The following is a 27,333-nucleotide window of genomic DNA, read 5'->3' as shown; positions in this document are numbered from 1 at the left end:
GTTCCCACCTCCTGGAAGATTAATCCTGTTTTTCATGTTTCCTTGTTGAAAAAGGCTGATGTATCGGATAGGGATGCTACTGTCAGAGTTCCTCCGGTGGTGGAGGACGGCGAATATGAAATTTCTCGTATCCTGAATTCCAGAAGACATAGAGGGAGATTGCAGTATCTCATCGCTTGGAAAGGTTTCGGTCCCGAGGATAACTCCTGGGTAGGGGCGGATGATGTCTCTGTCCCTAGACTTGTCAGAGCGTTCCACAGGAGGTTTCCTGATAGGCCTGGGCCTGGAGGATCCGGAGGATCCTCATAGAAGATGGGGTACTGTTAGAACTCTCCTGTTAGTTTTTTTCCATTTTGGTCACGTGACCTGCTGCCTATTTATTCCAGCTCCGCCCTTCTGGCTTTGCTGGACTTCAGTGTTATTTGACTCTCTATCTAGCCAGGTGCTTTTGTACCTATCTCTCTAGTTCGTTTGGTCCTTTGGACCTCTAAGTACTTTTTGTCTGTTTGTCTTTTTGCTCCGCTACAACATCTGCTAGGAGGTGTCCAATTTTGTCCCAGTCCTTAGTTCTTTTAGGGACCCCTCCCTTTATTCTATAGGTCTGCGTTCAGACTAGTTGAGGACGAAGGCGGGTCTGTTCACAAGGAACAGGTCGCCCGCTGCAACGTAGGGAATCAGCTCAGTCTTATTGTAGGGACAGATTCCCTTTCTTTCCTTAGTTCTTGTAGCAGATCATAACACATATGTTGTCTAAAACCTCTATATAATTCTCAGCATTGATAGTACTTTTTATGTCTAAGCTGCCCATGCCATAGGCTATAATGCAAACCCATACCATTAGAGATGCAACTTTTGAACTGTGCACTGATAAAAGCTGGATGGTCCATCTCTTCAGTCCGCAAGACACAGTGTTGCTGTTTTCCAAAAAGAGTTTCAAATTTTTATTCATCCGACTACAGAACAGTTTTCCATGCAGTCTCAGTCCATTTTAAATGAGCATTGGCCCAGAGAAGACGGTAGCATTTCTGGATTGTGCTGATATATGTCTTCTTTTTTGCCTAACAGAGCTTTACCTTGCTTTTGTGGATTGTAGGGCAAACTATATTCACAGACAATGATTTATGGAACTACTCCTGAGCCCATACAGTGATCTGCACAACCGAATAGTGCCTATTTTTAATGCAGAGCTGCCTGAGAGCCTGGAGATCACAAGCATCCAATATTGATCATCACCCTTGCCACTTGTTGACAACTATTTCTCCAGAATCTCTGAATCTTTTGATATTATGTAGCGTAGATAGTGGAATACTCAAACTTTTCTGAAATGGCTCCACAATTCTAGACACAGCTGTTCACAGATTGGTGAACCCCTGACCATCTTTGCTTCCAAGACTCTGCCTTTCTAACGTGCTCTTTTTGTAACATACCTGGCGGCGTCCTTGCATGGTGGTCCATCTCCCACTGTGCAAGAGCGCGCACTTGATCTCCAGTCCAGAATGTCTCTCTGGCTTCCCTCCATGCTGTCTGTTTGTGTCTGTTTCTGCTGCTTAAGGGCGGCGCCCGATCACTTCCTGCTTTTTGTACCTGCTGTGGGTCACACCCCTTGTGCGTCCTCAGCCTATTGCTGTCTGTCACCTGGTATATAGCTCAGCTGCTCCCATCTATTCCTGCCTGAGCATAGTGTTTCATTCAGTGTGTGCCTTCACTCTGAAGATGCCAGGTCCCGTTCTTTGTCTCCTGTCTTGCGGTATCAGTTCCCGTGTCTGAACTGAGTCCTGTCTATGTCTCCTGCATTGCGGTATCAGTTCCCGTGTCTGAACTGAGTCCTGTCTGTGTACTCTTGCCTGCTGCCTTTCCTGGAGGCTGTATTTCCAGGCCTGTCTGAACACGCTCCTAGCCTGTTCCTCCCGCCTTCTAGGGGCCGATTACCTAGATCCGTTCCTGTATCTTGTCTGTCCTGTCTGAACACGCTCCTAGCCTGTTCCTCCCGCCTTCTAGGGGCCGATTACCTAGATCCGTTCCTGTATCTTGTCTGTCCTGTCTGAACACGCTCCTTGCCTGTTCGTCCCGCCTCTCTGGGGGCCGATTACCCAGACCTGCTCCTGTATCTTGTCTGTTCTGTCTGAACACGCTCCTTGCCTGTTCGTCCCGCCTCTCTGGGGGCCGCATTCCCAGACCCGCTCCTGTGTCCCGCTCCTGTGTCGGTCTCGTCTGTACACTCAGTTCCAGTCTGTACTCTCTCCTATCTTTCATCTGTCTTTTCTCTATGTCCGTTCCTTTCCTTTTTCTGCAGAGTCTGAACTCGTACCTAACTCCTGCCTGTTGTCTCTGTACTCCCGTTTGTGAGTTTGTGGTCCACTCGCTACTTCACTGCAAGTACCCTGTGGGTGTCTGGCTCTGCCTTTCCCTTCCTGTCTGTTCCGTGTGAACAGAGCACTGTCCCCCCTACTCAGCCTTGCCTGCTCTGACTCCTTTGCTCACTGCTCCGGCGGTTCTAGCCTGCTCTGACTCCTTTGCTCACCGCTCCGGCGGTTCTAGCCTGCTCTGACTCCTTTGCTCACCGCTCCGGCGGTTGTAGTCTGCTCTGACTCCTTTGCTTACCGCTCCGGCGGTTCTAGCCTGCTCTGACTCCTTTGCTCGCTGCTCCGGCAGCCTTGCTCCGCTCTGACCCTTTTGCTCGCTGCTCCGGCAGTCTCGCTCCACTCTTGCTCACCGCTCCAGGCGGCCTCGTCCTGCTTTACTCTTGCTCACTGCTCCAGCAGTCTCGCTCAGCTTTGATCCTTTGTTCACCGCTCCTGGCGGCCTTGTCCTGCTCTACTCTTGCTCACCGCTCCAGGCGGCCTTGTCCTGCCCTGTTCTCGCTCACCTCTCTGGGCGGCCTCACTCTGCTGTGTTTGTCCGCCACATCTGTGGCTCTGTTCCTGAGTCCCAGTGTGTACTGGGTCCTATCCCGCCAGTGTCCCTACCTGCTAGTGCCTCCCTGTCTGCACACTAGCTGTGCTTGCCTGTACCCCTCTGCCTGTATTGTTCCTGAGTCCCAGTGTGTACTGGGTCCTATCCCGCCTGTGTTCCTACCTGCTAGTGCCTCCCTGTCTGCACTCTAGCTGTGCTTGCCTGTACCCCCCTGCCTGCTTACCCGCCTGCCTGCATACCAGTCGTGCCTGCCTATACCCACCAGTCTGTGTGCCAGCCTACCAGTCTGTTCCTGTATTCCCCTGTGTGGGTGAACAGCCGTGTCCGGGGTCTGTCCTGGAGTAGCACCTGGTCCCTTTGCTCGGTTCCTCCTTGGTGCACTGGCGTCGTATGCCGTCGTGCGACCCTGGTCGGATCGGGTGAATACCTAGTTAAGCCCTTCCAGGCATTCACTCTCCGGCACGGTCCAGTGGAATCACTACAATCACACGCACACGCCACTCAGCCCGGGCGTGTGCATAACAGCATGCTCAGGCCATGGTTCCCGTTGAGCCCCACGGCCTTCGCTCTCTGAGAAGTTTTCCAGCGAATACATGCATTAAAATAAATAAATAATTTTTTTTTTTCTTAGCTGAGTTCCAGGCGAATTACGCACCGTCCAGATGGATCTATCAGCTCTCGTTCCTGCGGATCCGCCACGTTACTATGGGGATCCAAGACAGTGTCGTGCATTTGTGGAGCAATGCATGCTACACTTTAAGGCCTACCCTCTCTATTTTCCTTCCGATTGGGCTAAAGTGGCCTTTATGATTGACTACCTAGCGGGTGATGCCTTGAAATGGGTCACCCCCCTATGGGAAGCATGGGATCCTGTCGTCCTTGACCTGCAGGCCTTCCTGGTGGCCTTTCGTATGGTCTTCGAGGACCCTAACCCTGAAGCCCCTGCTGAAGCTTCACTTCCCAATATCCCGGAGCAGCCCCGACGGGTAATGTGTGTGGGTAGCGCAATAGTCCTCCAGCCCAATGAGACTACTGCCCACCCAGAATCCTCACAGGGTGACTACGCTTTCCGGAATACTTCTCCCAACCTCAAGAGGCAGTCCAGACGTGCTAGACGTAGAGGCAAGCCGTCACGCCAGGGTCTGTCCTCCCTGAGACCTCCTGACCCCAACCTTGAAGTCCCTACTGAAGCTTCATCTCCCTGTATCCCGGAGAAGCCCCAACGGATAATGTGCGTGGGTAGTGCACCAGTTCTCCTGCCCGAAGAGACTTCTGCCCATCCAGACTCCACACAGGAGAACTTCCTGCACCCGGCATCAGATGCTTCACCCACTTTAACCGGTGTGCATGTCCAAGGATGCTCCAAAGCTGTGGTTACCTCAGAGTCTGTGCACCTCTACTACCTGGTGGAGGACCCCCTGTTGCCTCCTGAATCCTCCGGGATACCACTCGATGACAAATGGAGAGAGACTTCTCTACACCCGGTACTCGATACTTTGTCCGCTTCGTCCTGTGAGCCTGACAATGGGTACCCCAAAGTGGTAGTTACCCCCGAGTCTCTACACCCCTCCGACCAGGCGGAGGACCTCCAGTTGTCTCCTGAACCCTTCGGGGTGCTACCTGGTAGCGAAAGGACAGAGACTCTCCTATACTCTGTACCTGATACCTCGCTCGCTTCGTCCAGTGAGTCCAACCTAGTGTACTCCGAAGCAGAGGTTACTCCCGAGTCTCTACACCCCTCCGACCAGGCGGAGGACCTCCAGTTGTCTCCAGAACCCTTCGGGGTGCTACCTGGTAGCGAAAGGACAGAGACTCTCCTATACTCTGTACCTGATACCTCGCTCGCTTCGTCCACTGAGTCCAACCTAGTGTACTCCGAAGCAGTGGTTACTCCCGAGTCTCTACACCCCTCCGACCAGGCGGAGGACCTCCAGTTGTCTCCAGAACCCTTCTGGGTGCCACCTGGTGGTGAATGGACAGAGACTCTCCTATATCCTAGATCTGATACCTCGCTTGCTTCGTCCAGTGAGTCCGACCTAGTGTACTCTGAAGCAGAGGTTACCCGTGAGTCTCTACACCCCTCTGACCAGGCGGAGGACCGCCAGTTGTCTCCAGAACCCTTCGGGGTGCCACCTGGTGGTGAATGGACAGAGACTTTCCTATACTCGGTACCCGATACCTCGCCTGCTTCGTCCAGTGAGTCCGACCTAGTGTACTCTGAAGCAGATGTTTTCTCTGAGCCTCTGCACTCTTCTGACCCGGCGGAGGACCTCCAGTTGTTTCCTGAATCCTCCGGGGTACCACCAGATAACAAAGAGACAGTGACTTTTCCTCATTATGTACCTGATAACCCGTCTATTTCTTCCTGTGAGCTTGACAAGATGTACCTCGAAGCAGAGATTACCCCCAAGTCTCTGTCCCCCTCCAACCCGGTGAAGGACTTCCAGTTGTCTCCTGTACCCTCTGGGGTGCCACCTGAAAATATGTGGAGAGAGACTTCCTTGTGTGCTGTTCCTGGTACTCTACCCGTTTCGTCTGTTGCTGAGGATGGCTGGATAGGAGGTAGCATCCTAGCTAACCAGATGAGATCAGTTTTTCCTGTGGACAGTGGAAGTGATCTCCTTGAAGTGAACGACTGGTCCTCGAATTCCCTGCGGAAGATTCTGGCAGGCCTGAAGAAGAGGGGGCGTAAGGGGGGGGGTACTGTAACATACCTGGCGGCGTCCTTGCATGGTGGTCCATCTCCCACTGTGCAAGAGCGCGCACTTGATCTCCAGTCCAGAATGTCTCTCTGGCTTCCCTCCATGCTGTCTGTTTGTGTCTGTTTCTGCTGCTTAAGGGCGGCGCCCGATCACTTCCTGCTTTTTGTACCTGCTGTGGGTCACACCCCTTGTGCGTCCTCAGCCTATTGCTGTCTGTCACCTGGTATATAGCTCAGCTGCTCCCATCTATCCCTGCCTGAGCATAGTGTTTCATTCAGTGTGTGCCTTCACTCTGAAGATGCCAGGTCCCGTTCTTTGTCTCCTGTCTTGCGGTATCAGTTCCCGTGTCTGAACTGAGTCCTGTCTATGTCTCCTGCCTTGCGGTATCAGTTCCCGTGTCTGAACTGAGTCCTGTCTGTGTACTCTTGCCTGCTGCCTTTCCTGGAGGCTGTATTTCCAGGCCTGTCTGAACACGCTCCTAGCCTGTTCCTCCCGCCTTCTAGGGGCCGATTACCTAGATCCGTTCCTGTATCTTGTCTGTCCTGTCTGAACACGCTCCTAGCCTGTTCCTCCCGCCTTCTAGGGGCCGATTACCTAGATCCGTTCATGTATCTTGTCTGTCCTGTCTGAACACGCTCCTTGCCTGTTCGTCCCGCCTCTCTGGGGGCCGATTACCCAGACCTGCTCCTGTATCTTGTCTGTTCTGTCTGAACACGCTCCTTGCCTGTTCGTCCCGCCTCTCTGGGGGCCGTATTCCCAGACCCGCTCCTGTGTCCCGCTCCTGTGTCGGTCTCGTCTGTACACTCAGTTCCAGTCTGTACTCTCTCCTATCTTTCATCTGTCTTTTCTCTATGTCCGTTCCTTTCCTTTTTCTGCAGAGTCTGAACTCGTACCTAACTCCTGCCTGTTGTCTCTGTACTCCTGTTTGTGAGTTTGTGGTCCACTCGCTACTTCACTGCAAGTACCCTGTGGGTGTCTGGCTCTGCCTTTCCCTTCCTGTCTGTTCCGTGTGAACAGAGCCCTGTCCCCCCTACTCAGCCTTGCCTGCTCTGACTCCTTTGCTCACTGCTCCGGCGGTTCTAGCCTGCTCTGACTCCTTTGCTCACCGCTCCGGCGGTTCTAGCCTGCTCTGACTCCTTTGCTCACCGCTCCGGCGGTTGTAGTCTGCTCTGACTCCTTTGCTTACCGCTCCGGCGGTTCTAGCCTGCTCTGACTCCTTTGCTCGCTGCTCCGGCAGCCTTGCTCCGCTCTGACCCTTTTGCTCGCTGCTCCGGCAGTCTCGCTCCACTCTTGCTCACCGCTCCAGGCGGCCTCGTCCTGCTTTACTCTTGCTCACTGCTCCAGCAGTCTCGCTCAGCTTTGATCCTTTGTTCACCGCTCCTGGCGGCCTTGTCCTGCTCTACTCTTGCTCACCGCTCCAGGCGGCCTTGTCCTGCCCTGTTCTCGCTCACCTCTCTGGGCGGCCTCACTCTGCTGTGTTTGTCCGCCACATCTGTGGCTCTGTTCCTGAGTCCCAGTGTGTACTGGGTCCTATCCCGCCAGTGTCCCTACCTGCTAGTGCCTCCCTGTCTGCACTCTAGCTGTGCTTGCCTGTACCCCTCTGCCTGTATTGTTCCTGAGTCCCAGTGTGTACTGGGTCCTATCCCGCCTGTGTTCCTACCTGCTAGTGCCTCCCTGTCTGCACTCTAGCTGTGCTTGCCTGTACCCCCCTGCCTGCTTACCCGCCTGCCTGCATACCAGTCGTGCCTGCCTATACCCACCAGTCTGTGTGCCAGCCTACCAGTCTGTTCCTGTATTCCCCTGTGTGGGTCAACAGCCGTGTCCGGGGTCTGTCCTGGAGTAGCACCTGGTCCCTTTGCTCGGTTCCTCCTTGGTGCACTGGCGTCGTATGCCGTCGTGCGACCCTGGTCGGATCGGGTGAATACCTAGTTAAGCCCCTCCAGGCATTCACTCTCCGGCACGGTCCAGTGGAATCACTACAATCACACGCACACGCCACTCAGCCCGGGCGTGTGCATAACACTTTTTATACATAGTCAGGTGACTTAGTTGAAAATTGACCCTCCAGCTGTTTTTCATTAGTACCACTTACTTTTCCAGCCTTTTGTTAACCCCGTTTTTTGAGATGTGTTGTTTGAACTGCCACCCATTTCTAAATGAGTTAATTTTTTCACATGAAATGGAAAAATGTCTAACTTTCACCTTCTGATCTGTGTTCTACATTCTGTTGTGAATACAATATGGCTATGAAAGATTTCCAAATGATTGCATTTTTGTTTTCTTTTCATTTTACATAGCGTTCCAACTTTTTTGGGAATTGAGGTTGTGCTATAGCTAATATTGTCATATTATTTAGGCTTTGTATGAACTTTATAAATAATGTGTTGTTGAGCTGTGTCTGATTACAGTGTTTCTATAGATAACTACACTTTTTTTAAATAAAGAAGACTTGTTACCTGTGGACCCAACACAGGAATTAATATTTCCTCCTGAACTTACTGTAAGTAACACTTAAAGTTTCTCAGTCTTTTATTACAATTTGAAGATATTTTTATAATTTGTTAAATGTGTTTATTAACCCTTCCGGACTTGATGATTTTCTATTTTTGTTCTTTCATTTTTTTCATCCCCTTGTTCCAAGAGCCATAACTTTTTTAATATTCTGATGACATAACTAACCGAATACTTTATTTTATAGGAAAAGTTGTAGTTTTGAACGAGACCATTTATTTTATCATTCGATGTACAGAAATATGGATGGAAAAAAATTCCAAGTGCAGTGAAATTGCACAAAAAAACACAGTTCCACAATTGTTTTTTAGTTTTTTGAGTTTTTTTACAGCATTCAAAGGGAGGGGGGGGGTGACAAAGCAATAAGATTCCTCTAGTCAGTGGAATTTTGGTGATACCAAACTTGTATATTTTTTATTCAACCTATAAACTGGCCAATATTTATAATGGCTCAAAAATAAATTAATTATAAACCTACAGGAATGAGGAGACTATTTAGAAATTAAACAAAATCTTTATTAAATACAAGATTAAAAATAATTAAACATTTGCAAGAAATAGTTGTTGCAGGATAAAGGACAAAGTCATTTAATACATCTGATAATTACTTAAAGGGGTTTTCCCACTATCAAAGTTAATTTTAAAGTTCATTTTAATCAATAGATCTAGGAATAATAATAAGTTCGTCAATTGGATTGGTTTAAAAAAATGTTCCTGTGCTGAGATAATCTTATAAATGTGCCCCTGCTGTGTACTGTGAAATGGCTGTGTCTGACCATGCAGGAACATGGTCGGATCATACCACAGCTCCTGGGCAGGGGAGTACACAAAAGAGTATTGTTTAAAATTAACTTTTTTTTGTGGGAAAACCCCTTTAACAAAATAGTTCATATAATAAAAACATGGCTGAAAAAAGTACATGTGCTTAAATTGAAATAAATATCCAAAGATAAAGGACCACAATTAAATATGTTTCAGCAGTGGAATATTGTACTTAGTGATCCCAGAAGTTCATAAAGCCTTGCATATCTATCAAGCAAAACCAATGAACTGGAATGTAAGTTGGTGTGCATGTAGCATGTAAGTGCACGTTCACACTGGCCACTAAACAGACAAAACCCAAGCGAAAATGAGTAAATACCCTGCAGTAAATAAATAAATATATAGCAACAGTGCATAAAATAATACAAGGTGCTTGGTTAGCATATTTTTTGATAAAAAAAATGTAAAAGCCATCCCACCACGTGAACCTATTCTGGACAGTCCTAACCTCTATTATTAAAACTTTACACGTGTCTAATGACGCATGTGTGAATGAGGGCTGAAACAAAAAGCAAAAGAAATGAACTTTTTGATCAAAAAAATGTCAACCAAGTAGCCTGTATTATTTTCATGCATTGTTGCTATTTATTTATTTACTGCTGGGTATTTGTTCAATTTGTTTTTCTCTTGGGTTTCGTCATGGATATAAATAAATAAAGTGCCTGTGCATCAGTTATGAAAGACAATATGTCAGTAAGTGTTACTGGCCACTTGGAAAGAAAGAAGAGGTCCCTTAGATGCCGATACGAACGGTGTCTACAAATGTAAACAGCAGATAATGCTCCAGTGAGTGAAAAGAGATATAATCCAAGAAGGGTGCAGATAACATTACGTATCTGGGCCAGTGCTGTAGAGAGAGGACACCCCTAATAATGCACATTTCTCATTAGCTTCGTCAGAGGGGTATAGTGTGAGCTGAGAGAGAGGAGGTATAAATAAACCTACCAATAAACAGTATGCGCTGCAGCTGGAAGCGGCGCCTTGGCATCTATACCTCTCCGACGAAGCTAATACAAAACGTGCATTAGGAGTTTCCTCTCTATACAGCATTGGTTCACATAGGTCATTTTATCTGCAAAATCACTGATTGAGGTGGACAAACAAAAAAATATAACCTTTATCGATATTCCTTAAAAATTCAAATTCAAATCCACCGTACTTTTGCAGTCTATCCGTTACAACCCTCAAGGGCTGCCATCAGGGCATTACTACCCTTACTGGCGTATGGGGCCCAGTGAACAGAGGGGTCCGGTCAGACCCCCGTTTTTTTGCTCACCGGGCCCCAGCAACAGGATTCTGCCATTTCAGTTACAGAACGTGCGTCCTCGGACACACGTTCACATGAAATCTATTACCATGCGGGAAGCTTCCAGCTAATCACAGGCATAGCAGCGCGCACTGTCACTGTCATGCGCCGGCGACTGTGCTTCGGGTGATGGGAGAGCTTGGCGCCGCTGGAGTACTGCAAGGTAAGGAGAATCTTTTTTTTTGTAAAGCCACACTATGGGGGCAAGATGGAGACATGGGGGGCTGAATGGAGAGACATGGGGGCAGGATGGAGAGACATTGGGGGCAGGATATAGAGACATTGGGGGGCAGAATGGAGACATAGGGGGGCAAAATGGAGACATTGGGGCGGGATGGAGACATGGGGCAGGATGTGGGACATTATTACTGTAGGGGCTAATTATGGAGACAGTGGGGGCAGGATGGAGACATGGGGCTGGATGTGGGACATTATTACTGTAGGGACTAATTAAAGGATATTATTACTGCTGTGATGTATTTTATTTTTGAGGATACTGTTTTCAGTGAGGGGGGTCCTGTTACTGTGCAGGGCGGTACTATGTCACTTTTTTTTCTTCATCTGGTGTAGTGTAGAAGTTGGGGGAAAATTTTGAAATGTGCTCTGGAAGCAATGCTCTAGATAACTGTGTTATTTTATGCAGAGACGAGTCCTAGCTGGAAGAAGTGATGGTGGTCTGCGCTGGATAAACAAGGAAAGCTAAGATGAAGGACTTCAACTAGAGACGTCACCGGTGAGTCAGTGTGTTATCTGTACACTGACACTATACACTGTATACTATGTACAGAGCTCCTTTGTATAATGGCATGGTAATATTAGTATTGTGTTTTTTTTTTATTAATGATCAGTATTGCAGTATTTGGTCACTATGTGATGATAATATGTGGTCCGGTCATAGTGTGATGATATTTGTCCCTTGTATGTGGAATTATTTGGTCACTATGTAGTAGTAATATGTGGTCCAGCCATGGTGTGATGGTATTTGTCCCTTGTATGTGGTATTATTCAGTCACTATGTGGTGGTAATATGTGATCTGGTCACAGTGTGGCGGTATTTGTCCCTTGTTTGTGGTATTATTCGGTCACTATGTGGTGGTAATATGTTGTCGGGTAATGCTGTAGTGGTATTTGTTCCTTGTATGTGGTATTATTTGGTCTCTATGTGGTAGTAATATGTGGTTTGGTCATGGTGTGACGGTATTTGTCCCATGTATGTGACATTATTGTCAAAAATGTATGTGACACATTCCCTTAAATAAAAATAAATAAAAATATACTTAAAAAGAGTATTGGGTATTATAAGAAGTTTTTAACAGGTTAGAGTAGAGTAGGGCCCCCGCAAGAAGAGTCTACCTTGTCCTGGTGGCGGCTTAAATCTTTTGGCAAAAACAAAAGCTGCTGGCTATGTATGTGATATGGTGTTCGATTGGAATTGCTAAAGTGTGATTGGTAAGGATGTGGTGAAGAAAGTAGAGTTTTTCCAAGAGTGGGCGGTGGGACTGTGGAAGGTTTGAGGGGTGGGAGTGGAGCCTGGGTGGAATCTCAAGGGGGCCAGAAAATTTTGCCAGTATGGGTCCCTAAAACTCCTGGTGTAAAGAGAGGAGAGAACAAGGCGCAATGGGTGACTCAGTATTGCAATTGTTAGAGGGGTGTGAGGATGGCTACTAACCTTATGAAGTTGTGCACCTCTGCACAACCCCAGTGTAAAGCTCCACAAGCTCCGCTCTGTTGGTGGCTGTCATCTATTTCCAGCGGCGTTCACAGATCCTGATCTCTCGGTGGTGGATCACGTGGTCAGGTTAGTTGCATGTAACGCCGAGATGGACGCCCAGCTTCACCAACACCCCCGGCAGCGTTCCGGAGGGGTTAGGGCAGCGCAGCTTGGAAAACCAGGGTAGTGATTCTAATTAAATTCCTCCCACAGGTGAAAGAACAATAAGTTAAAGGCAGCTCTACCGCACCCCAACAGGGGGAAAGGGACAATAAATGGATATGAATAGCGGTACCAGAGCGCCAATAACAGGGCAAAAATATTAAAAGGACTGATTTATTAATATACACACAACGCGTTTCGGTGGACACAGCCACCTTCATCAGGTGTGACAAGCAGCAAACAATTGATCCTTATATACATTTGACTAGGTATACAATTACTTAAAAGGGGCGGGGCCAGATACAGAGTAATACCTCTATATTAACCCCTTGAGTTCATATATGCTCAATAGAGTAAAAAGGATTGTTATAAAATAATGCCTAATGAAGCATATAGGGTTCTTATAAAAAGGATTCGCTGTAAAAAAACAACAACTTGTGAATCCTATAATCTTAATACTTCATAGGATATATTGTCATCTACCACCCTATATTTTAGATTATATAAAAAAATAATAATAATTTTTACATACAACATAAAACAATGCATAAATATAAAGTATAAAATTACAATCAGTTTCTATCATTATAATTAGGAAAAGTAGACGAAGAAAGGAAAGAGAAAAAAAAAAAAAAAAAAAAAAATTTCCAAAAAAAAAAATCCCCCCAAAAAAAAAAATAAAAAAAAACCAAAAACAAAAAAAAAAAAAAAAATTTTTCTTTAAATTTTTCCTCCCTTCTCTCTCTCTCCTCCCTCCTCCCCTCCCTCTCTCCTTTCCTCTCTTCCCTCCTTCTCTCTCTCCTCCCCCCTCCTCCTCCATATAAAAGATATATATAATAAATTTGCTAAAATATGAAAACAATTATTTAAAAAGTTGTCTTCTCTATATTAAGGTTCAAACCTTCAGGAGACGAGGTTCCCATTTTGAAAATCCAATAATTTTCACGTGTAATGAGACGATTTAGTCTATCAGGGTGTGTATCAACTATATGATCAATGATAGTTAGTTTTAGGTTATTAGGATTTTTTTGATGTTCTTTTAAGAAATGATTAGAAACACTATGTAGGGGAAAGCCGTTTCTAATATTTTGGCGATGTTTATTTAATCTGGAGTGCATTTCCTGGATAGTGCGGCCAATGTATTGCAGGCCGCAGGTGCACTGGAGCAGATAGATCACATATGAGGACTGACATGTAAGTCTAAAGCGAATGGGATATATCTCTCCAGTAACCACAGAGACGAATGTTTTGGCTCCGTTATCAATGGATTGACAGCATAAGCATTTAGGGACATTACATTTATAACATCCATTATTGCTAATAGGAACTGAATGGTTCGGTCTTCTACCAATTGTTGTATTGCTAGGGGCTATATAGTTTCCTAGATTTTTACTCCTCCGATATATGACATGAGGAAATTCCGGTAAATGACCAGTTAATATTGGATCATTACTTAAAATGAACCAGTATTTTTTTAATAAACTGGATAACACTTGCGTAGGTTTACCATAAGTAGTAATCAGATTTAAACTGAAATCGCTGTATGGCTCTTGGCTGGTATTCTTGGATTTGTTGATACACAGGTTCTGTGATAGGGATCTAGTTTTGGAGAAAGCATCCTCTAATAATTTCCGGGGGTATCCCTTAGCTCTAAAACGTTTTTGTAAAACCTTAGATTCCAGAAAAAAATCCGAATCATGTGTACAATTTTTTCTGACACGCCAATATTGACCGTATGGAATATTTCTAATCCAGCTGGGTAGATGGCCACTGTCAAATTCAAGATAGCTATTTACATCCACTTCCTTAAAGTGGGTAGATGTGGATATTTTACCCGAATTGTCTATATTTATCTGAAGGTCAAGATATTGAATATTACTCTCAGATATGGTAGAGGTAAAGGAAAGACCCCAGTCGTTAGAGTTTAATTCATCAATAAATTTGGCAGCCTCCACAGTATTTCCCCTCCATATAATAAACAGATCGTCTATAAAGCGGCGGTACATAACGATGGATTTATCGGCGCCGAGGGATTGCGCGATGTGGATAGACTCGAATGCCCCCATATATAGATTTGCATAACTGGGGGCAAACCTCGTCCCCATCGCGCAGCCCCTCAGCTGCCGATACATCACCCCCTCAAAAGAAAATACATTGTTCTCAAGAATGAAAGTTATACCCCTCAATAAAAAGTTTTTTTGAGGATCTTGTAAGTTAGGGTCCTCATCTAGGAATATTTTAATTGCCTGTAAACCCAATACATGTGTGATATTGGAATAAAGAGAGCTTATATCGAGTGTAATAAGAAGACAGCCTGGAAGAGGGGGTAATTCTCTCAATAGTCTAATTAAATGTGTGGAATCCTTTAAATGAGAATCTAGGGATAAAACGTACTTCTGTAAAAAAAGATCAATATAGTGGGATAAGTTGGATGTGATAGAATTAATACCAGAAATAATAGGACGTCCAGGGGGATTAAATTTATCTTTATGAATTTTGGGTAAAAAATAAAAATAAGGGACTTTGAATTTTTTAATGTCTAAAAAGGATTTTTCTTTTTTATTGAGGAAGCCAGCTGTAGAGGCCCCTGCTACAAGTCCTTTGTACTCCAAAAAAATGGTTACAGATGGGTCTGCTTCTAATTTCACGTAGTAGTTTGAGTCGTCTAAGATTCTGAGGCCCTCCTTGATGTACCAGCCTCTGTTCATTATCACAGTCCCCCCTCCCTTATCTGCTCTCTTTATAATTATTTCTTTATTATCCTGAAGGGTTTTTAATGCACATTTCTCCTGGTAGCTCAAGTTATTTACTTTTTTAGAAATTGGGGGGAATGTCCTAAGGTCCCTCAAAATTAATTGTTGGAAAGTTTCAAGGTGTGAACCTTTGTGATGTAATGGATAAAAATTATTTTTCCCCTTCACATTTACATGAGTGAAAGGGTCCAGTAATGGGGGGCCTGGTATATTAGATTCTTGAATGGAGGGGGATACTGTTGAGCATGAACTAATAGGATGTGATTTTCTCTTATCTTCCAATAGAAAATGTCTTTTTAGTGTCAATTTCCTTATAAATTCATTTAAATCACAGAACAAAGTGAAATTATTAAATGGGACAGCTGGACAGAAAGATAATCCTCGACCTAACAAGGATCGTTCAGCTTCAGATAGCACATAGCTAGAAATATTAAAAATGCCCCCACAACCGATAGGGGTTTCTATCTGCAGGGAATTTGTATTCTGGTTCATTGGCAAGATTTCATTTTCTTTATATTTGGATTGTGTCTCAATTTCGGCATTTGGAATATTTTTGTTATTGAGGCCTCGGGTTTTTCCACTCCCTCTACATCCCCTAAATTTCTTTTTCGTTTTGGACAACGTCCGGGGACCACGTGAAAAAAATGTGTAATTTTCGTTTTATTAGTTTGAGATGCAACTGCATTCTGTGTTTGAGGATTTATCAAGATACTATTTTCATTCAAAATCGGAGATAATTCCAAGGATGTCATTCTGTTTATAGGGGGTTTTATGTGGTTTATACCATTTGTTTTATCAGAAGGTCTCCCTTGATTTAAAATATTCAGTGTATCCGCTAACGGGATCTGTCCAGATAACTCCCCAGCAATAGGAATCTGTATTGCACTAGAAAGCTCTGAGATATTAGATCCACTATGGGATATCTCCTGTGTGTTAATATGTAATGTGAAGTTCAGTTCATCAATATCTGCTACTTGTGTGGAAATAGTAGACGGATTAGCAATAAATTCTACATCTGCTGCTTGTGTGGATAAAATAGGTGGATCAGTAATCAGTATGGAGGGAGGAGTAATTTCCATACACATTCCCTCTATTATAAGGTCATTATTTTTTTCCAAATTAGAATTAAATGCAGTATTTTTCTTGTAATTATTGTTAATGGATAACTTCTTTTTATGAGTCTCATATATTGCTTGTTGTTTTTTATTCATAAAAAACTGTTTTTGAAAACTATTCACTTGTTTTGTATGGTTATCAGTATCATTGCTTAGAATAGGGGATGATGGATTATCCCTAGTTGTTCTCTGCATAGAGATGATGGGAACAGGTGAAATTTGAAGTGGTGATTGGATTTTTTCTTTTTTAGAGTCTTTTATATCTCTTTCATATTTTTTGGCTTTTTTATTTATTAAATCATTTTCAAACTTAGCCAGTCTTAGTTTTACCTCATTATCTGTGGCAAAATATTCCGCAGATGAAGAAAAGAACTCCAAATCCCCTTTAATTTTAGCTATTGTTTCTAAAGCATGCATAGCCAGAGTATTCCTTTTATCAATCAACAATCTGATCAGTGTTGTTGAGCAATCAGAAATACACCTGTCCCATCTTTCAGTAAAAACAATATCCTGAGGAAAGGATGAATTGAGATTCATTCTCAATCCCTTGGGTATTATGTTATCCTTAATGTAATGTTCTAAAAACATCGTGTCTACGTGATTAGTTATTTCTATTTTGCTATTATTTTCTAAGTTCAAAAACAGTCCACGTAACCTTTTTTGATCTGTATCATTCAGCATAGTTGGATTAGTATATATGCATCTGTCGCCATCTTTAGAGTCTTTACTAAGGGCTGTAATGATCAGAGATAATCTAAATTTCTCTCTATTGGTCACATAAAAGTCCATAATGATCCAGCAATTTAGATTTTAAAGTCTTAAACACAGTTCTTATCTGTTGACGATTCTGCAAGATTTTTCCGTCTCTCGATGTGTTGAATAATCTGAGTCGCCCAATTTGCAGCTCCTGGTCTTGAGGCTAAGCCCCCAACAATAGCAGACTCAATATGTAAAGAGAGGAGAGAACAAGGCGCAATGGGTGACTCAGTATTGCAATTGTTAGAGGGGTGTGAGGATGGCTACTAACCTTATGAAGTTGTGCACCTCTGCACAACCCCAGTGTAAAGCTCCACAAGCTCCGCTCTGTTGGTGGCTGTCATCTATTTCCAGCGGCGTTCACAGATCCTGATCTCTCGGTGGTGGATCACGTGGTCAGGTTAGTTGCATGTAACGCCGAGATGGACGCCCAGCTTCACCAACACCCCCGGCAGCGTATCTTGATAAATCCTCAAACACAGAATGCAGTTGCATCTCAAACTAATAAAACGAAAATTACACATTTTTTTCACGTGGTCCCCGGACGTTGTCCAAAACGAAAAAGAAATTTAGGGGATGTAGAGGGAGTGGAAAAACCCGAGGCCTCAATAACAAAAATAGTCCAAATGCCGAAATTGAGACACAATCCAAATATAAAGAAAATGAAATCTTGCCAATGAACCAGAATACAAATTCCCTGCAGATAGAAACCCCTATCGGTTGTGGGGGCATTTTTAATATTTCTAGCTATGTGCTATCTGAAGCTGAACGATCCTTGTTAGGTCGAGGATTATCTTTCTGTCCAGCTGTCCCATTTAATAATTTCACTTTGTTCTGTGATTTAAATGAATTTATAAGGAAATTGACACTAAAAAGACATTTTCTATTGGAAGATAAGAGAAAATCACATCCTATTAGTTCATGCTCAACAGTATCCCCCTCCATTCAAGAATCTAATATACCAGGCCCCCCATTACTGGACCCTTTCACTCATGTAAATGTGAAGGGGAAAAATAATTTTTATCCATTACATCACAAAGGTTCACACCTTGAAACTTTCCAACAATTAATTTTGAGGGACCTTAGGACATTCCCCCCAATTTCTAAAAAAGTAAATAACTTGAGCTACCAGGAGAAATGTGCATTAAAAACCCTTCAGGATAATAAAGAAATAATTATAAAGAGAGCAGATAAGGGAGGGGGGACTGTGATAATGAACAGAGGCTGGTACATCAAGGAGGGCCTCAGAATCTTAGACGACTCAAACTACTACGTGAAATTAGAAGCAGACCCATCTGTAACCATTTTTTTGGAGTACAAAGGACTTGTAGCAGGGGCCTCTACAGCTGGCTTCCTCAATAAAAAAGAAAAATCCTTTTTAGACATTAAAAAATTCAAAGTCCCTTATTTTTATTTTTTACCCAAAATTCATAAAGATAAATTTAATCCCCCTGGACGTCCTATTATTTCTGGTATTAATTCTATCACATCCAACTTATCCCACTATATTGATCTTTTTTTACAGAAGTACGTTTTATCCCTAGATTCTCATTTAAAGGATTCCACACATTTAATTAGACTATTGAGAGAATTACCCCCTCTTCCAGGCTGTCTTCTTATTACACTCGATATAAGCTCTCTTTATTCCAATATCACACATGTATTGGGTTTACAGGCAATTAAAAAATTCCTAGATGAGGACCCTAACTTACAAGATCCTCAAAAAAACTTTTTATTGAGGGGTATAACTTTCATTCTTGAGAACAATGTATTTTCTTTTGAGGGGGTGATGTATCGGCAGCTGAGGGGCTGCGCGATGGGGACGAGGTTTGCCCCCAGTTATGCAAATCTATATATGGGGGCATTCGAGTCTATCCACATCACGCAATCCCTCGGCGCCGATAAATCCATCGTTATGTACCGCCGCTTTATAGACGATCTGTTTATTATATGGAGGGGAAATACTGTGGAGGCTGCCAAATTTATTGATGAATTAAACTCTAACGACTGGGGTCTTTCCTTTACCTCTACCATATCTGAGAGTAATATTCAATATCTTGACCTTCAGATAAATATAGACAATTCGGGTAAAATATCCACATCTACCCACTTTAAGGAAGTGGATGTAAATAGCTATCTTGAATTTGACAGTGGCCATCTACCCAGCTGGATTAGAAATATTCCATACGGTCAATATTGGCGTGTCAGAAAAAATTGTACACATGATTCGGATTTTTTTCTGGAATCTAAGGTTTTACAAAAACGTTTTAGAGCTAAGGGATACCCCCGGAAATTATTAGAGGATGCTTTCTCCAAAACTAGATCCCTATCACAGAACCTGTGTATCAACAAATCCAAGAATACCAGCCAAGAGCCATACAGCGATTTCAGTTTAAATCTGATTACTACCTATGGTAAACCTACGCAAGTGTTATCCAGTTTATTAAAAAAATACTGGTTCATTTTAAGTAATGATCCAATATTAACTGGTCATTTACCGGAATTTCCTCATGTCATATATCGGAGGAGTAAAAATCTAGGAAACTATATAGCCCCTAGCAATACAACAATTGGTAGAAGACCGAACCATTCAGTTCCTATTAGCAATAATGGATGTTATAAATGTAATGTCCCTAAATGCTTATGCTGTCAATCCATTGATAACGGAGCCAAAACATTCGTCTCTGCGGTCACTGGAGAGATATATCCCATTCGCTTTAGACTTACATGTCAGTCCTCATATGTGATCTATCTGCTCCAGTGCACCTGCGGCCTGCAATACATTGGCCGCACTATCCAGGAAATGCACTCCAGATTAAATAAACATCGCCAAAATATTAGAAACGGCTTTCCCCTACATAGTGTTTCTAATCATTTCTTAAAAGAACATCAAAAAAATCCTAATAACCTAAAACTAACTATCATTGATCATATAGTTGATACACACCCTGATAGACTAAATCGTCTCATTACACGTGAAAATTATTGGATTTTCAAAATGGGAACCTTGTCTCCTGAAGGTTTGAACCTTAATATAGAGAAGACAACTTTTTAAATAATTGTTTTCATATTTTAGCAAATTTATTATATATATCTTTTATATGGAGGAGGAGGGGGGAGGAGAGAGAGAAGGAGGGAAGAGAGGAAAGGAGAGAGGGAGGGGAGGAGGGAGGAGAGAGAGAGAAGGGAGAAAAAATTTAAAGAAAAATTTTTTGTTTTTTTTTTGTTTTTGGTTTTTTTTTTTTTTTGTTTGTTTGTTTTTTTTGTTTTTTTTTGGGGGGGGATTTTTTTTTTTTGGAATTTTTTTTTTTTTTTTTTTTTTTCTCTTTCCTTTCTTCGTCTACTTTTCCTAATTATAATGATAGAAACTGATTGTAATTTTATACTTTATATTTATGCATTGTTTTATGTTGTATGTAAAAATTATTATTATTTTTTTATATAATCTAAAATATAGGGTGGTAGATGACAATATATCCTATGAAGTATTAAGATTATAGGATTCACAAGTTGTTGTTTTTTTACAGCGAATCCTTTTTATAAGAACCCTATATGCTTCATTAGGCATTATTTTATAACAATCCTTTTTACTCTATTGAGCATATATGAACTCAAGGGGTTAATATAGAGGTATTACTCTGTATCTGGCCCCGCCCCTTTTAAGTAATTGTATACCTAGTCAAATGTATATAAGGATCAATTGTTTGCTGCTTGTCACACCTGATGAAGGTGGCTGTGTCCACCGAAACGCGTTGTGTGTATATTAATAAATCAGTCCTTTTAATATTTTTGCCCTGTTATTGGCGCTCTGGTACCGCTATTCATATCCATTTATTGTCCCTAAAACTCCTGGTGGCAGCCCTGCAACCCTCCTCTGTATTATAGGGTCATATTTCAGATACTAATAAATATTAAAAACACCCGTGTATGTGCTGATGTCCTCCATTTATCATTATATTCACAGTTGGCAGCCCTTATCATGGCCGGATATTTAAACAATAAGACTCCTGTGCTAGAATGTATGTAGCAGTAATATACAGTGGGGAAAATAAGTATTTGATACACTGCCGATTTTGAAAGTTTTCCCACCTACAAAGAATGGAGAGGTCTGTAATTTTTATCATAGGTACACTTCACCTGTGATAGAATCTAAAAATAAAAACTAGAAAATCTAATTATATGATTTTAAATTATTAAATTGCATTTTATTGCATGAAATAAGTATTTGATCACCTAACAACCAGCAAGAATTCTGGCTCTCACAGACCTGTTAGCGCTTGGCTTGTGTGGTAAGGATGATTCTGAGAAAGGTCAGGAATCATCCCAGAACTATACGGGAGGACCTGGTCAATGACCTCAAGAGAGCTGGGACCACAGTCTCAAACATTACCATTAGTAACACACTATGCCGTCATGGATTAAAGTCCTGCAGGACACACAAGGTCCCCCTACTCACGCCAGCACATGTCCAGGCCCGTTTTAAGTTCGTCAATGACCATCTGGATGATTCAGAGGAGGCATGGGAGAAGGTCATGTGTTCAGGTGAGACCAAAATAGAACTTTTTGGTATATCTTCCACTCACTGTGCTTGGAGGAAGAAGAAGTATGAGTACAACCGCAAGGACACCATCCCAACCGTGAAATATGGTGGGGGAAACATCATACTTTGGAGGTGCTTTCCTACAAAGGGGACAGGATGACTGCACCGTGTTGAAGGGAGGATGTATGGGGTCATGTATTGCGAGATTTTGGCCAACAACCTACTTCCCTCAGAATGAGCATTGAACATGGGTCGTGGCTGGGTCTACCAGCATGACAATGACCTGAAACACACAGCCAGGACAACTAAGGAGTGACTCAGTAAGAAGCATTTCAAGGTCCGGGAGTGGTCTAGCCAGTCTCCAGACGACCTGAAGCCCATAGAAAATCTTTGGAGGGTGCTGAAACTCAATGTTGCCCATCGACAGCCCCGAAACCTGAAAGATCTGAAGATCTGTATGGAGGAGTGGGCCAAAATTCCTGCTGCATTGTGTGCAACAAATTTGGTCAAGAGCTACAGGAAACGTCTGACCTCAGTAATTGCAAACAAAGGTTTCTGTACCAAATATTAAGTTCTGTTTTTCTGTTGTAACAAATACTTATTTCATACAATAAAATGCTAATTAATTATGTAAAAATCATACAATGTGATTTTCTGTTTTTTATTTTTAGATTCTGTCTCTCATAGTTGAAGTGTACTTATGATAAAAATTACAAACCTCTCCATTTTTTGTAGGTGGGAAAACCTGCAAAATCTGCAGTGTATCAAATACTTATTTTCCTCACCGTAATGGGTATTAGCCTCCTCATGTGCCCACCAAATGTGGGGGGGGGGGGTGAAAAGCGTTGAGACAGGATACAAATGAAACAATCTGATGAGCACAGGGATTAGATGTACTGGAATTCCTTAGCCAGAAATTATACTCAGACAATTATGAGAGATGAGTGTTTGCATAGGGCAGTTGTATTAGTTTACACTCACAGTGTGACCTCTATTCAGTTGTGTCAGGTTATTAATAGGACCCTGTAGTTTTTTGTACCGAATAGATCATGAATAATTAATACTGGGGCATGGTTGAGATATTGAATAGTCATAGTGCAATGTACATGTAGAAAGACCATACAGGGTGACGGTGTAATATTATTGGAATTGTGTAATTATTGAATCAGGAATATTAAATACTGGGGTATGCTGCCGATTTTGAAAGGGCATAGTGCAATATTCCTGTTTAGATACCACACAGGGCAATAGTATATTATCGGATCTAATTTTGAATATCATTAGCTCCAACACATTAAGGGAAATAGGAACTTATTTTTATACTACAGATACTATATGGAAATAGTGCAATTCTTCTAAAATAATTTCTCATATGCTATATAATTTCCTGACACGGAAATAATATAAATGATGGCACTGTGAATATAATAATAAATGGAGGACATCAGCACTTACATGGGTGTTTTTAATATTTATTAGTATCCGAGATATGACCCTATAATACAAAAGAGGGTTGTAATGGATAGACTGTAAAAGTACGCTGGATTTGAATTTGAATAGTTTTTAAGGAGTATGAATAAAGGTTACATTTTATTGTATGTCTGCCTCAGTCAGTGATTTTGACTAATTTATTGGGACTTTTTGAGTTTTCTAGGTCCTCATTCAGTGAATTTGTAATGTTATCTGCACCCTTCTTGGATTGTGTGTCTTTTTACTCACTGGAGCATTATCTGCTGTTTACATTTGTAAACACTGTTTGTATCGGCATCTAAGGGACCTTTCCATTCTTTCTAAGTGGCCAGTAAGGGCCCCGTCACACTAAGCGATGCAGCAGCGATCCCGACAACGATACGACCTGTCAGGGATCGTTGCTGCATCGCTAATACATCGCTGGTGAGCAGTCAAACAGGCAGGCTCACCAGCGATCAGGGGAGCAGCGATATCGTGGAAAGAATCGTTCCACGATGTCCTGCTCCCGTTATCAGCCTGCTGCAAGCAGGAGCAGGCTGGTAACTATGGTAAACATCGGGTTACTAAGTGCGCGTGTGCCCCTAGTAACCCGGTGTTTACCATGGATACCACTCTGCTACGGTGCGCGGGAGCCTCCGCGCACCGTAGCAGAGTGGTATCCATGGTAAACAGCGGGTTACTAAGTGCGCGCGTGCCCCTAGTAACCCGATGTTTACCATAGTTACCAGCCAGATCGTTGGTCCCGCTGGTCACACACAGCGATGTGTGCTGGCCAGCGGGAGGCCAACGACCAAAAAATGGTCCAGGACACTTTGCAACGATCAGCGACCTCACAGCAGGGGCCTGATCGTTGCAAAGTGTCACACATAGCGACATCGCTGGTGAGGTCGCTGGTGAGTCACCAAAACCGTGACTCAGCAGCGATATCGCTAGCGATATCGCTATGTGAGACGGGGGCTTTACACTTACTGACATATTGTCTTTCATAACTGATGCACAGGCACTTTATTTATTTGCAAGGCTTTATGGACTTCTGAGATCAGTAAGTACAATATTACACTGTTGAAACATATTTAAAGCGGACCTGTCAGCAGGATTGTGCATAGTAAACCACACGCACTGCCAGGTGGGCGCCGATGCACTGAGTAAAATGATACCTTTGTTGATGAAATCCGTCCAGTGGTTCTTTTATAATCTTTATTTTCATTTCTGAGATAATGATATGCTCTTGCTTCGGGGCGGCCTGTGGGGAGGGGCTTTATCTGGTGTTCTGCTTATATATTCATATTTCTGTCTTCTGACAGGTCACTGTGATTTCAGTGACCTGCCTACTATTTTAAATACTGCCTGTGTAATCTGTGTGCCACACATGAAATTTGCCTGCACCAAAATGGTGCCATTTTGCTGGAGAAAAAAGCGATAGATGCTACTGCGCATGCACCAAATATACTGCGCACTATTTTAAATACTGCCTGTGTAATCTGTGTGCCACACATGAAATTTGCCTGCACCAAAATGGTGCCATTTTGCTGGAGGAAAAAGCGATAGATGCTACTGCGCACGGCAAGCAATAGATGCTACTGAGCACGCGCGAGCGCCATGTTGCTGCAGGCAAATTATTTTTCCACCAGCAAAGGGGCCATTTTGTTGCATGTAAATTTCAAGTTAGGCACACAAATTACACAGGGAGCATTTAAAATAGTAGGCAGGTCACTGAAAGCACAGTGACCTGTCAGAAGGCAGAAATATGAATACATAATGAGAGCACTAGTTAAAGCCCCTCCCCAAAGCCCCGCCCTGAAGCACGAACATATCATTATCTCAAAAATGAAAATAAAGATTATAAAAGAACCACTGGACGGATTTCATCAACAAAGATATAATTTTACTCAGTGTAACGGGGCCCACCTGACAGTGTATGTGGTTTACTAAGCACAATCCTGCTGACAGGTGCGTTTTAATAATGGTCCTTTATCTTTGGATATTTATTTCAATTCAAGCACATGCACTTTTTTTCAGCCATGTTTTTATTATATGAACTATTTTAAGTCTTTATCAGCTGTATTAGGGGACTTAGTCATTTTTCCTGCAACAATTATTTCCTGCAAATTTTTAATTCTTTTTAATCATACAGTACAGACCAAAAGTTTGGACACACCTTCTCATTTAAAGATTTTTCTGTATTTTCATGACTATGAAAATTGTACATTCACACTGAAGGCATCAAAACTATGAATTAACACATGTGGAATTATATACTTAACAAAAAAGTGTGAAACAACGGAAAATATGTCTTATATTCTAGGTTCTTCAAAGTAGCCACCTTTTGCTTTGATGACTGCTTTGCACACTCTTGGCATTCTCTTGATGAGCTTCAAGAGGTAGTCACCGGAAATGGTTTTCACTTCGCAGGTGTGCCCTGTCAGGTTTAATAAGTGGGATTTCTCGCCTTATAAATGGGGTTGGGACCATCAGTTGTGTTTTGCAGAAGTCTGGTGGATACACAGCTGATAGTCCTACTGAATAGACTGTTAGAATTTGTATTATGGCAAGAAAAAAGCAGCTAAGTAAAGAAAAACGAGTGGCCATCATTACTTTAAGAAATTAAGGTCAGTCAGTGCGAAAAATTGGGAAAACTTTGAAAGTGTCCCCAAGTACAGTTGCAAAAACCATCAAGTGCTACAAAGAAACTGGCTCACATGAGGACCGCCCCAGGAAAGGAAGACCAAGAGTCACCTCTGCTTCTGAGGATAAGTTTATCCGAGTCACCATCCTCAGAAATCGCAGGTTAACAGCAGCTCAGATTAGAGACCAGGTCAATGCCACACAGAGTTCTAGCAGCAGACACATCTCTACAACAACTGTTAAGAGGAGACTTTGTGCAGCAGGCCTTCATGGTAAAATAGCTGATAGGAAACCCCTGCTAAGGACAAGCAACAAGCAGAAGAGACTTGTTTGGGCTAAAGAACACAAGGAATGGACATTAGACCAGTGGAAATCTGTGCTTTGGTCTGATGAGTCCAAATTTGAGATCTTTGGTTCCAACCACCGTGTCTTTGTGCGATGCAGAAAAGGTGAACGGATGGACTCTACATGCCTGGTTCCCACCGTGAAGCATGGAGGAGGAGGAGGTGTGATGGTGTGGGGGTGCTTTGCTGGTGACACTGTTGGGGATTTATTCAAAATTGAAGGCATACTGAACCAACATGGCTACCACAACATCTTGCAGCGGCATGCTATTCCATCCGTTTGCCTTTAGTTGGACCATCATTTATTTTTCAACAGGACAATGACCCCAAACACACCTCCAGGGGCTGTGTAAGGGCTATTTGACCAAGAAGGAGAGTGATGGGGTGCTACGCCAGATGACCTGGCCTCCACAGTCCACAGACCTGAACCCAATCGAGATGGTTTGGGGTGAGCTGGACCGCAGAGTGAAGGCAAAAGGGCCAACAAGTGCTAAGCATCTCTGGGAACTTCTTCAAGATTGTTGGAAGACCATTTCCGGTGACTACCTCTTGAAGCTCATCAAGAGAATGCCAAGAGTGTGAAAAGCAGTCATCAAAGCAAAAGGTGGCTACTTTGAAGAACCTAGAATATAAGACATATTTTCAGTTGTTTCACACTTTTTTGTTAAGTATATAATTCCACATGTGTTAATTCATAGTTTTGATGCCTTCAGTGTGAATGTACAATTTTCATAGTCATGAAAATGCAGAAAAATCCTTAAATGAGAAGGTGTGTCCAAACTTTTGGTCTGTACTGTATATATAATAAAGATTTTGTTTAATTTCTAAATAGTCTCCTCATTTCTGTAGGTTTATATTATATATTTTTTGGTTTTAGTGTTGAAAAAAATGTGGAAATCTCTTAAAATAAACAAAAATTAGCTTGTTTCATTATTTTCTGAGAACTGTAATATCTCAATTTTGATGTGGATGGAGATGTTTCACAGCTTGTTTGTGTGGTAAACTCAGATTTTTATTGACACTATTTTTGGGTGTATACCACGTTTTGTTCTCTTCTTACTGCATTTGCTTGCATTGTTGGAGCAATTCTGGCATTTCGATTTTTTTCAATGTTTACCGTTTGGATTAATTCATTTTATATTTTAATAGACTTGAAAATTACTGACACAGTGATACCAAATATGTTTTATTTTTCTTTTACTTGTGGAAAATGAGGGTGTCTTGAATTTTTATCTTTTTTAATTTTGTTTTATATTTTTAAAAACTTTTCATTAAGTTTTTAGTCCCGTCACGGAACTTGAACCTGGGATTTTTTAATGGCTTATATTATATACTGCAATACTAGTGTATTGCAATATATAGTAAAAATCACAGGAACACCTTTTTGGCAGGCATGGGGGTTTTCATCAAAGATGTAGTCACAACATTTGACATACCAGTACATCCAATGTTGAGAAGGAGTTAAAAAAAACCATGCTCATTAAATTACTTTAGCTATCACAGACATGACTGCATCTTAGCAGAAGAATTTGTAGCCAGCTAGATGTTTATCAAATGATTGTCTGTATTATATTGACCTGGTTCACCAATGTGAGATCCACTG

At 42.6% G+C, this 27,333-nt stretch overlaps 1 protein-coding gene across 1 annotated transcript in view; it reads left to right on the top strand.

The window, feature by feature from the left end:
* The window catches only part of LOC141161552 (aldehyde oxidase 1-like), a 536,896-nt gene that overhangs the window by 352,729 nt on the left and 156,834 nt on the right, over positions 1–27,333 (top strand). Inside the window, exon 8 of the mRNA XM_073646509.1 lies at positions 8,035–8,115. Coding sequence (XP_073502610.1) covers positions 8,035–8,115 — 81 coding nt within the window. The remainder of the gene's footprint in view (positions 1–8,034; positions 8,116–27,333) is intronic.

This window comes from Phyllobates terribilis, unplaced genomic scaffold (genome assembly GCF_046119375.1).
Source record: "Phyllobates terribilis strain yellow unplaced genomic scaffold, ASM4611937v1 Scaffold_9__5_contigs__length_417890890, whole genome shotgun sequence".
NCBI classification, from domain to species: domain Eukaryota; kingdom Metazoa; phylum Chordata; class Amphibia; order Anura; family Dendrobatidae; genus Phyllobates; species Phyllobates terribilis.
The sequence above is the reverse complement of the archived record's forward strand: the minus strand, read 5'-3'. Positions and strand labels throughout refer to the sequence as shown.